We start from the raw sequence: 12,856 nt of genomic DNA, 5'->3' as shown, positions 1-12,856 counted from the left end.
TTCTGTGTGGATTACATATGTAATCCAAATCTGAGTGAGACAAAATTAATCCACTGTTGTTTATTAAGTCACCACATTGATATCGATGGTAGCCTTAACAGAGTATGTGTTTTTAGAGTGGATAACATATGTAATCCGATTCTGTGTGGATTACATATGTAACCCAATTCTATGTAGATTACATATGTAATCCAATTCTATGTGGATTACATATGTAATCCAAATCTGTGTGGATTACATATGTAATCCAAATCTGAGTGAGACAAAATTAATCCACTGTTGTTTATTAAGTCACCACATTGATATCGATGGTAGCCTTAATATAGTATGTGCTTTTAGAGTGGATAACATATGTAATCCGATTCTGTGTGGATTACATATGTAACCCAATTCTGTGTAGATTACATATGTAATCCAATTCTGTGTGGATTACATGTGTAATCCAAATCTGAGTAAGACAATTGTAATCCACACATGTTTATTAAGTCACCACATCGTTATAGATGAGAATATCGTGAATAGTGTATATAGCCTTTTAGAGTGGATTACATATGTAATCCAATTCTGTGTGGATCCAATTATGTGTGGATTATAAATGTAATCCAAATTGGAGTGAAAGACAAAAGTAATCCACTGCTGTTCATTAAGTCACCACAACGGTATCGATGATATTGTGAATAGAGTATATGTTTTTTGAGTGGATTACATTATGTAACTCAAATCTCACTGGAAGGCAAATGTAATCCATTTCTGTTTGTCATCACACCTGGAGTTTGGGACCGGAATTCGAAATTCGGATTTTGGGACCCGGAACCCGGAGTTCGAATCCTTGGTTTTGGGACCCGGAGTTAGGTATTTGGAACACGGAGTTCGGGACACGGCTCCCGGAGTTTGGGAATCCGACACCGGAGTTTTAAGCTGGAAATTGGAACCCAGAACCCGTAGTTTTGGGACTCGGAACCCGGAATTTTGGGACCCTGAACCCGGAATTTTGGGAAACAGAACCCGGAGTTGGAACCCAGAGTTTGGGAACCGAAACCCGAAGTTTGGGAACCGGGACACGGAGTTTGGGGACCGGAACCCGGAGTTTGGAAACCGGAATCCGGAGTTTGGTAACCGGAACCCGGAGTTCTGGAAACGAAGTTTGTGAACTGGAACCGGGAGTTTGGGAACCAGATCCCGGAGTTTGGGACCCGGAACACGGAGGTTGGGACCCGGAGTTAGGGAACCGGAGCCCGGAGTTTGGGACCCTGAACCAGGAGTTTAGGACCCGGAACCCGGAGTTCGGGACCTGGAATTTGGGAACCGGATCCCGGGGTTTTGGTACCGGAACCCGGAGTTTGGGAACCGGAACGCGGAGTTTGGGTGTCCACCCTTAACCTGAGTCCTGAACCCGGAACTCGGAGTGCTGGACCCGGAAGACAGTGTTGGCCCAGAACCCTAACCGGAAACTGTTTTTCTTTATCCAGGTCCGCGAGTCTTGGACACGTAACGCAAAGTAGTGTTCCCGGAACCCGGAATCCTGAAAGCGGAGGCCTATACATAGATCCCGGCGTCCTGGACAGGGAACCTGGTCGAAGCCGACGACGAAAAGGAAGTACATGACGACGGCGGAGAAAAGACGATTTAGACGAGACGAAGTAGACGACGATTACGAGATGAAGTGGAAGGCAATGAGACCTAGATGACAGTTCAACTACGAAGAGACCAAGTCGATAATGCCGACTAGACGAAATTAGACGGGACGAAGTCGACGACGACGAGGAAGACGACAATGACGAGAAGTCGACGAATACGGGACGAAGTCGACGGCAAGTACGGGACGATGTCGACTACGACTACGAAACATGATCGACATATGCGAGACGGTGTCGACGTCGGCGAAGAGGCAAAGTGGACGGCAACGACTAGACGACATCGACAACGACGAAGAAATGAATTCGACGACGAGATGTATTCGATGACGACGAACCTTAGACGACGACAAGACGAAGTCGACGACGATACAAAGTCTTCGACGACGACGGGAATATTTTCATAGTCCACTTCGTGTCGCGTCGATGTCATGGATGAATTACAATAGGATGCGATACTTACTGAGTTTTCCATAACACATGCTACAGGCGCTAATGTAGGAACTGCTCTTGTTGCCATCTGTTGGACGGAGGAGAACTTTTTACATCTAGCAGCGCACCAAGTAGCGAAAACAAAAACTAATTACTCCATGCATTTAGCAGAGCACCTGGTGACGAAAATGTTAAACTATGTGGAAAATATTTCTTCCCTCCCACTCTCATCGATATTCCCAACCAAATTTAAAAGAAAACATTTACATTTTCATTCCTCACAGCATCTTCCACTGAAAATTCTTACCGGAGCCAACAGGAACGGATAAATAGAGAACTCCGGGTAATCTCTCCAACACGTAGTTCTAATGTTCACCACCCACGACGTCGGGCGCTGATCATCTTATTTGAACCCCCTTCCGTCAGATGGTGCTGACCGCAGTTTCGCATCCTATTTTATATTCATCCATGGCGATGTTACACAATGCATGTTCTTGTAGAAGCAGTTCCGGAACTATGGTACTGTTCCATATCTGCATCTCATAGACCAGCTGTAGAGTGCTCGCTCAATGATTCGAAGGTTCTGAGTTCGGGCCTTGTTCAAGTTTTCATTTTATTTTTTAATCGTTCTTCAGCGATATAAATAATATTCAAATTATCATTCATATTCTGTTATCGTTCTGTGAGCGATATAAATAATATTCAAGTTATAATTTTTTGTATTCTATTATCGTTCTTTAGCGATATAAATAATATTCACGTTATTTATATTCTGTTATCGTTCTTTAACGGTATAAATAATATTCAAGTTATCATTTATATTCTGTCTTTGTTCTGTAGCGTTATAAATATATTCAATTTACAAGGATTGGTGGACAAGAATATTCCACCAGAAAGTCTTCCTTATCTGGACACTCCGAAATGAGGTAAGTGGACAAACTGTGGTTGTTGGTGTTTTTTAAAAGGCTATCATATAGAATTTGCACACTGTGTGTACACTAGCGTTCAAAGATACCCGGGTCCTACTAATCGATAGTGATCTCTAATTTCGTGTAAGTGTAACTTCTTCAGTTATTACTTCTGTGACTAGGTGGCGAAGATAACAATCACTGTCGCCAATAGTAAATAAATATACTCGCATTATAGAATTCAAGATTTATCCCCCTCGGCTGACTGTAAAAGAAAACTGAGTTCAGCAGGAAACTGTTGATATTTCCAATTGAAGAATTTAGTTCCAAAAGCATTTTAAAGCATTCGTTAAGGAACAGTATTGCCACAGTCTGTGTAGTATATACAGTCACGAAGCTCAATACGTAGTAAATATGCATCCATAAATAGTTGCTAACCACTAGGATCGCTACTATCGCCTCATTACAGACAATGCGAAATAGTACCTGTACAGTCTATTGTTCCTAGTTTTATTTTTTTATTTTATTGGGTTATTTTACGACGCTGTATCAACATCTAGGTTATTTAGCGTCTGAATGAAATGAAGGTGATAATGCCGGTGAAATGAGTCCGGGGTCCAGCACCGAAAGTTACCCAGCATTTGCTCGTATTGGGTTGAGGGAAAACCCCGGAAAAAACCTCAACCAGGTAACTTGCCCCGACCGGGATTCGAACCCGGGACACCTGGTTTCGCAGCCAGACGCGCTGACCGTTACTCCACAGGTGTGGGCCTATTGTTCCTAGCACCCTCAAAACTCAAGCTTTGTGTCTGTATATACTAGACTGTGGTATTACTTCATCTCAAACCCTGCTCTTCGTATCCCACTCCTTGGAAAGTGCATGTTTTTGTCTCGACGATTAGAATTGATCTTGCCAGGGCGGATTAAATGTATTAATATTGTGAGTAAAGCAACGCCATGTTAAGTGGAAGTGACAAATATAAAAAATCATGCTTAATTTTTTGTTTTGTTTTCAGAGTTAAAATTCTTCGTATAATCACTTTAATTCCTCCATATAATTCGTAGATGCTTCCTTTCGTTGAAAGGATTACAAGTTCATTAGGTTGGCCTGCCTTGTGTAATGTATTTATTTTCATATACAATTGTTACAAAAGAGTACTAATACATACAGTATGTTATTACAAAAATTCAATCGACTTATGTTTAATTACAATAAGCGTATGTATAAATGGCGTATGTGAACAATTAGTAAATTCACAATATGCTTACATTCTTGCAAAACAAATGGGTACCTGTATCTCGTCTTAATAATACACATGATATAGCCTATAAAATAATTGTAAACTGTTTGCCAAAAAAATTGATAATTAGTAATATCTGAACATATTATACAATTGAAAATTGTTGTGAATCAATTTGTTGTGAAGAGTGATTTTTTGACTGACGTGAAAGTGTTTAACATTGACTTAGGACTGACAAGAGTGATTTGGGAGTAACTTGAATGTGAATCGAGAGTGACTTAAGAGTGACTCAAGACTGACTTGAGTGATTAAAGTGTGACTTGGGAGTGTTGTAAGATTAACTTGGAAGTGATTTGGGAATGAATCGAGATTGACTTCGGAGTGAATGAAGAGTGACTAGGGAGAAAATCGAGAGTGACTTCATAGTAAGTTAGGTGTGACTTAAGAGTGAATCGAGAGTCATGTGTGTGTTGTTTGATTTATGAGAGTTTTAAAATTGACTTTGGACTTAATCGAGAGTGTATTAAGAATGACTCGAGTATGACTTGGGAGTGTTTTAAGATTGACTTGAGAGTGACATAAAGATTTGGGAGTGACTAGGCACTGACTTCGGAGTGAATCGAGATTGACTATGGGGTATATCGAGAGTGACTCGTGTGAGAATGACTTTTGAGTGACTTAAGAATGAACCGAGAGTGATTGGGAGTGACTTAAGAGTGAATCGGGAGAGACTTAGGTGTGACTTAAGATCGACTCGACAGTGAATGGAAAGTGACTTAAGAGTGATTTGGGAGTGAATTGCAAGTGTTTAGGATTAACATGAGAGCGAGTTAAGAGTGACCTGGGTGTGACTAGAGTGAATTGAGAATAAATATTTTTCAAACAGGTTTCAGTACTGTATTTTGTTATATTATTTGTCAAACAAAATCTAATGTGAATTACTCTGTTTCAAACAAGGTTCTATAATGTAATTTTTCTGTACCGGTAACTTAAAACTGCATTTCGAATATTTTGCAATGTTCATTCATTAGTATCAATCTTACTGTAAGTTCATTACAAATGATCAAAATAAAATGTTGTATTCATAGTGATATGCATCTTATTATGTTTAGATTTATGATTCTATAATAAACCCCATCCAAATCCCAACGATAGAAAAGGGCCCAGCGGTCCGATGCATATTCTATAGGTACCACAGCCGTCAGGTGATCTGTAGAGCTCGCGAAATAAAGTAGGATGCTGACAGCCATATGGACTGCCTTCACGCACAAAAAAAATATAGATAGCAGTCCCGAGGGACCACTCAGGCGCTGGACGTGTTAAGTCCTATTCAGCTGTGCGCCCTGTTCACACCAGACTGAAATCTAGTCATACGCATGTGTAGTTAGCCTCAATTGCAATGTAAGGTATGAACTCAATGACGTAAATGCATGTTATGTTAGCTCACTAGTTAAGTACAAATTGCTGATCGCTTCCAAGCTAAGAGTCCACAGGAAGCATTCCTCCTTCATGTCATTTTGTTCATATTGACAATACTATATTGTCATCAAATACAAAGTATACGGGCATAGTCAAACATTTATATTCAAATGTATATTTAAAAATTATCATCAACATTATACAAACATTCCTTTGTTAAAATAGACTTAATAAATACATCCTGTTTCTACATTGCTTAATAAACTTATAACAGCACTCCTGTAATGTTATAGTCAGTATACTGAAGGTTATTCATTACACATTGCATCTTCATCATCTATTTCTTCAACAGCTTCTCTTTATGAAATACTAGGCCTAATGACGTCGACATTTTATACTGTGAGCCTCCTATTAAGGTGAGGTAGAGGTGAAATTTTGAACAAAAATTAGAAAATTTGGTTCTTCCCATTTTTATTATCTTTATACACTATATTTCATATTCCGATGTAATTTTTTGTTTTTGTCCCTTTAAAGTATGAAATTAAAACCAAGATAACTGTATTACTATATTATTCCCATAATAAACTAATACTTATCATTATTTATATACATTTTCTGAACATATAAATAAAAAGAAATATTGAAAATGTCTTACAATATGGTGCATGGAGCATTTTATATCAAACGATATAAAGTTTTATAAAATTATTAATATTTACAGAACTATTGTACTTAGAAAGTTGAAACTTGGTATGTCCATTACTAATAACATACTTAGTATCCATGATCAATTTCAAACAAATCGGATAAATTTTGAAATATTCACCTTTGCCTCCCCTTAGCACTTCTTACATGTTGGATACTGAAAATCATTGACAATGAAATTAGCTTTCATGCAGTTTACAGTATATCTCTTATTGTTAAGAATTATTTCTCCTCTATTCCTTTATACATATTACACACACACACACGTATCTGTATTGCAATTGAGGTGTATAATGCATTTAATGAAATGAACTTGTATTATTTAACTAAACCACTCACTCTTTCAACCTTGCCTTCTCCTCACATTGCGACTCTCTATGTGTCCAGCTGTATCATGTCACGAGGACAGTGCTGCAAATATGACACCAGTCTGCGACAAGAACGAAACATCACTGTCAGGTAATCCAGCGACATACTGCCATCTACCCGAGGAATCAGCCTGCAAACATAAGCAATGTTATAGATCTAATATCTCCATGTTTCAAATCAACAAAGCAATAAAGACATCATGAAATACATAAACAAGACAAAGCAAATGAAGAATGCCAAAGGAAAAATATTCATAACTGGAAAATCAAACATTCAAAACATATCCCACATTAGGATATATCACTATAATCATGGAATTAAATAATTACATTCAATCCAAAATAATAATTTCAGTTCGCAACATAGCCACAATTTTGAACTATGACTTCGTACCTCAATGAAGTCTTTTGCCCAATTTGAAATCTACATTTTGTCCGTTGCAAGAATAATAAATGTCAGAAAACGTGAAATAGGAGAAAAAGACACTGCAGATGGTGTAACGTATACAAAGTACAATGAGCTTATTACTACAATAAATGTCCAAATAATTATGAAACGAATTATTAGATAATGAGTAAAAATTATATATTTTTTTAAAACTACAACAAAGGAGCATCCAGATGAGACAAAAACAAAACTAATTGCCACAATTTCGAACAAATCTGACATTTCTAAAGTCGAAGAGTACCTATTGGCAAACAACAATCAGTGTGAAGAGGAATTCTCTCACTGCAAGGGATAAAAAATTCAAAGCTGAAGAGCACGAGACTACAAAAAAAGAGGAACGGATATGCTCGATTTTATTCGTGAATATTAATGACCATACGGGGATGATACAGTGGAAAGGGCGGGTCTCTGAACCCCTTCGTTCTACTTGTGTAGAACAAATTCTGTTTTGAACGGCCAAAATGACCATTTTTTTTTTAAGTATCAAGCCTCCTACCGTCCATATGCCTGGGGACTGAGAGTTGAATTTTATACTACAGATAGAGCCAGTGGAGATTTATTCGCCACATTTATCGCTTTCTTCTCAATACACAAACCACGGAGATTAGGCGGCGAGAATGTAGGCGGAATAGAAGTTATAAGCCTTGGTACTTATTTCTCGATAATCAGTTTGTCTTCAAGATTCCCATTTTCATGATATCGTCTCCGAAGTAAGTCATGGGGGATTAAAAGAATACATCCCGTTCCTCAATATGGCCATTAATTCGGGTAATAATGGCCATTACCGAAGAATGGGAACGTCGCACAGTTTTCTAGCCACAATTTTTGGGTACCTAAAACATTTGAGTCTATAATTCCGGAAATAATGGCAATACCGAGGAACGGGATGCGGCCCTGTATTCCCCCTTGATTTACTTCTTGCACGATAGCATTAAAATAGCAATCGCGACCACTTTTTTATTTTCGAGAATAAAGAGCCGACATTCTAGCCGCCATAACTCCGCAATGCCTATAGTTACAACAAAGGCGATAAGTGCGTTGAATACAGCTCGTCCAACTCTATCCTCAGTATAAAGGACAACTCTCTATCACAGCGCTTTTGGACAGGAGAGGCCGGCAAAATTAAAAAAAAATGGTCATTATGACTTCCCAAACAGACTTTTTTCTACACAAGGAGAACGAAGCGGCTCAGAGGCCCGCCCTTTCAACTGTAGCATCCCCGCATCTTTCATAGTAACCACCGCAAATATCCACCAAATCCGGAGCACTTTTTTTCTAACTCCAATTTTTGGGTACCTAAAATATTTGAGTCTCTAATTAAGGACATAATGGCCATGCCGAGAAACGGGATGCGGAACTGTATTCCCACTTGACTTATTTCTTACACGATAGCATCAAAATGGCAATCGCGAACACTTTCTGATTTCCGACATTCCAGCCGCCATATCTCAGCAATACGTATAGTTACAAAAATGCCGATGAGTGCGTTGAATACAGCTCGTCCATCTCTATCTTCTATATAAAGGATAACTCTCTATCCCCGCGCTTTTGACCGGGAGAGGCCGGCAAATTGCAAGAAAAGTTCATTTTGGCATTCCAAAACAGACTTATTTCTGCACAAGCAAAAAGAAGCGGCTCGGAGGCCCGCTCTTTTAACTCTAGCATCCCCGCATCTTCCCTAGTAACCACCGCAAATATCCACCAAATCCGGAGCACTTTTTTTCTAACTCCAATTTTTGGGTACCTAAAATATTTGAGTCTCTTATTAAGGAAATAATGGCTATACCGAGGAACGGGATGCGGACCTGTATTCCCCATTGACTTACTTCTTACACGATAGCATCACAATGGCAATCACGAACACTTTCTGATTTTCGAGACATTCTAGCCGCCATAACTCCGCAATACGTATAGTTAAAACAATGTCCATGAGTGCGTTGAATACAGCTCGTCCAACTCTATCTTCAGTACAAAGGACAACTCTCTATCCCAGCGCTTTTGGACGGGACAGGCCGAGAAATTTTCAAAAAATGGTCATTTTAACTCTCCAAAACAGACTTTTTTCTACACAAGGAGAACGAAGAGGCTCAGAGGCCCGGACATTTAACTGTAGAATCGCCGCGTCTTCCCTAGTAATCACCGCAATAATCCACCAAATCCGTCGCAATTTTTTCTAGTCCCAATTTTTGGGTGCCTAAAATATTTGAGTCTCTATTTAAGGCAATAATGGCCATACCGAGAAACGGGATGCAGCCCTGTATTCCCACTTGACTTACTTCTTACACGAGAGCATCAAAATGGCAATCGCGAACACTTTCTGATTTTCGAGAAAAAAAAGGGGAAGTGTCATACTACTATTCCGCCGACATTCTAGCCGCCATAACTCCGCAATACGTATAGTTAAAACAATGCCCATGAGTGCGTTGAATACAGCTCGTCCAACTCTATCTTCAGTATAAAGGACAACTCTCTATCCCCGCACTTTTGGACGGGAGAGGCCGGCTAAATTTAAAAAAAGTGTCATTTTGACCTTCCAAAACAATCTTTTTTCTAGACAAAAAGGACGAAGCGGCTAAGAGGCCCGCCCTTTTAACTGTAGCATCCCCGCATCTTCCTAGTAATCACCGCAAAAATCCACCAAATCCGTCGCAATTTTTTCTACCCCCAATTTTTGGGTACCTAAAATATTTGAAACCCTAATTAAGGAAATAATGGCCATACCGAGGAACGGGATGCGGCCCTGTATTCTCCCTAGACTTAGTTCTTCCACGCTAGCATCAAAATAGCAAACGCCATAACTCCGCAATACGTATAGTTACAACAAAGCCGATGAGTGCGTTGAATACAGCTCGTGCTACTCTATCTTCAGAATAAAAGACAAGTCTCTATCCCCGCGATTTTGGACAGGAGAATCCTGCAAATTTTCAAAAAATGTTCATTTTAACCTTCCAAAACAGACTTTTTTCTACACAAGGAAATACAATCGGCTCACAGGCCCGCCCTTTTAACTGTAGGATCCCCGCATCTTCCCTAGTAAACACCGGAAAAATCCACCAAATCCGACCCAATTTTTTCTAGCCCCAATTTTGGGGTCCTACAATATTTGAGTCCTTATTTAAGAAAATAATGGCCATACCGAGCAACGGGATGCGGCCGTGTATTCCCCCATGACTTACTTCTTACACGATAGCATCAAAATAGCAATAGCCATAACTCCGCAAAACGTATAGTTGCAAGAAATCCGATGAGTGCGTTGAATTCAGCTCGTCCAACTCTATATTCAGTATAAATGACAACTCCCTATACCCGCGCTTTTGAACGGGAGAGGCCGGGAAATTTAAAATAAAATGGTCATTTCGACCTTCCAAAACAAGATTTTTCTACACAAGGATAACGAAGATGCTCAGAGGCCCGCCCTTTTAACTGTAGCATCCCCGCATCTTCCCAAGTAATCACCATACAAATCCACCAAATCCGTCGCACATTTTTCTAGCCCCCATTTTTGGGTACCTAAAATTTTTGATACTCTAATTAAGGAAATAATGGCCATACCGAGGGACGGGATGCGGCCCTGTATTCCACCTTGACTTACTTCTTACACGATAGCATCAAAATAGCAAACGCGAACATTTTCTGATTTTGGAGATTTTCGCCGACATTCTTGCCGCCATAACTCCGCAATACGCATAATTACAACAATGCCGATGAGTGCGTTGAATACAGCTCGTCCATCTCGATCTTCAATATAAAGAACAACTCTCTATCCCCGCGCTTTTGGACGGTAGAACCCGGAAAATTAAAAAAAAAGTGTCATTTTGACATTCCAAAACAGACTTTTTTCTACACAAGGAGAACGAAAAGGATCAGAGGCCCACACTTTTAACTGTAGCATCCTCGCATCTTCCCTAGTAATCACCGCAAAAATCCACAAAATCTGTCGCATTTTTATATAGCCCCAATTTTTGGTACCTAATTTATTTGAGTCTCTAATTAAGGAAATATTGGCCATATCGAGGAACGGGATGCGGCCCTATATTCCACCTTGACTTACTTCTTACTCGATAGCATCAAAAATAGCAATTGCCATAACTCCGCAATACGTATACTTGCAAGAAAGCCGATGAGTGCGTTGAATACATCTCGTTCAACGCTATTTTCAGAATAAAGGACAACTCTCAATACCCGTTCTTCTGGACGGGAGACGCCAGCAAAATTAAAAAAAAAAAGATCATTTTGACCTTCCAAAACAGATTTTTTTCTACACAAGGAGAAAGAAGCGGCACAGAAGGCCGCATTTTTAACTGTAGCATGTCCGCATCTTCCCTAGTAATCACAGCAAAAATCCATCAAATACGTCGCACTATTTTCTAGACCCAATTTTTGAGTACCTAAAATATTTCAGTCTCTAATTAAGGAAATAATGGCCATACAGAGGAACGGGATGCGGTCCTGCATTCCCCCTTGACTTACTTCTTACACGATAGCATCACAATGGCAATCACGAACACTTTCTAATTTTCGAGACATTCTAGCCGCCATAACTCCGTAATACTTAAAGTTACAACAAAGCCGATGAGTGCGTTGAATACAGTTCGTCCAACTCTGTCTTCAGTATAAAGGACTACTCTCTATCCCCGCACTTTTGAACGGGACAGGCCGGCAAATTAAAAAAAATTGTCATTTTGACCTTCCAAAAACACTTTTTTCTTCACAAGGAGAACGAAGCGACTCAGAGACCCGACCTTTTAACTGTAGCATCCCCGCATCTTCCCTAGTAATCACCGCAAAAATCCACAAAATCTGTCGCATTTTTATATAGCCCCAATTTTTGGGCACCAAAAATATTTGAGTCTCTAATTAAGGAAATATTGGCCATACCGAGGAACGCGATGCGGCCCTGTATTCCCCCTTGTCTTACTTCTTACATGCTAGCATCAAAATATCAATCGCCATAACTCCGCAATACGTATAGTTACAACAAAGACGATGAGTGCGTTGAACACAGCTCGTCTAACTCTATCTTGAGAATAAACGACAACAATCTAACCCCACGATTTTGGACGGGAGAGGCCGGAAAAATAAAAAAATGGTCATTTTGGCCTTCCAAAACACACTTTTTTTTTACACGAGGAGAACGAAACGGCTCAGAGGCATCCCCGCAACTTCCCTAGTAAACACCGCAAAAATCAACCAAATCCATCACACTTTTTTCTAGCCCCAATTTTAGGGTACCTAAAATACTTGAGTCTCTAATTCCGGAAATAATGGCCATACCCAGGAACTGAATGCAGCCCTGTATTCCCGCTTGACTTACATCTCACACGATAGCAACAAAATGGCAATCGCGAACACTTTCTGATTTTCGAGAAAAAAGGGGTAACCACTATTCCGCCGAAATTTTACCACCATAACTTCCGCATTACGTACAGTTACAACAAACTGATGAGTGTGTTGATTACAGGTCGGCGAACTCTATATTGATTATAAAGAACAACACTCTATCCCCGCGCTTTTGTACGGGAGAGGCCGGCAAAATTAAAAAAAATGAACATTTTGACCTTCCAAAACAGACTTTTTTCTACACAAGGAGAACGAAGCCGCTCAGATTCCCGCCCTTTTGTCTGGTGCATCCCCGCATCTTCCCTAGCCATCACAGCTAAAAATCCACTCAATCCGGCACACTTTTTTTCTAACAGCAATT

At 39.8% G+C, this 12,856-nt stretch overlaps 1 protein-coding gene across 2 annotated transcripts in view; it reads right to left on the bottom strand.

Annotated features, from left to right (window-relative positions):
- Positions 1-5,081: 5,081 nt before the first annotated feature.
- LOC138707394 (uncharacterized) overlaps positions 5,082-12,856 on the bottom strand; it is a 447,965-nt gene continuing 440,190 nt past the window's right edge. For both annotated transcript variants that reach the window (XM_069836756.1, XM_069836757.1), the window contains one exon: positions 5,082-6,838. Coding sequence is in view for 1 of the 2 variants with exons in the window: in XM_069836757.1 (XP_069692858.1) it covers positions 6,737-6,838 (102 nt within the window). In the remaining variant the exon portion in view is untranslated. The remainder of the gene's footprint in view (positions 6,839-12,856) is intronic.

Source organism: Periplaneta americana, chromosome 10, assembly GCF_040183065.1.
Source record: "Periplaneta americana isolate PAMFEO1 chromosome 10, P.americana_PAMFEO1_priV1, whole genome shotgun sequence".
NCBI lineage: Eukaryota > Metazoa > Arthropoda > Insecta > Blattodea > Blattidae > Periplaneta > Periplaneta americana.
Note: the sequence above shows the minus strand (reverse complement) of the source record. Positions and strands in the feature narration are given on the sequence as shown.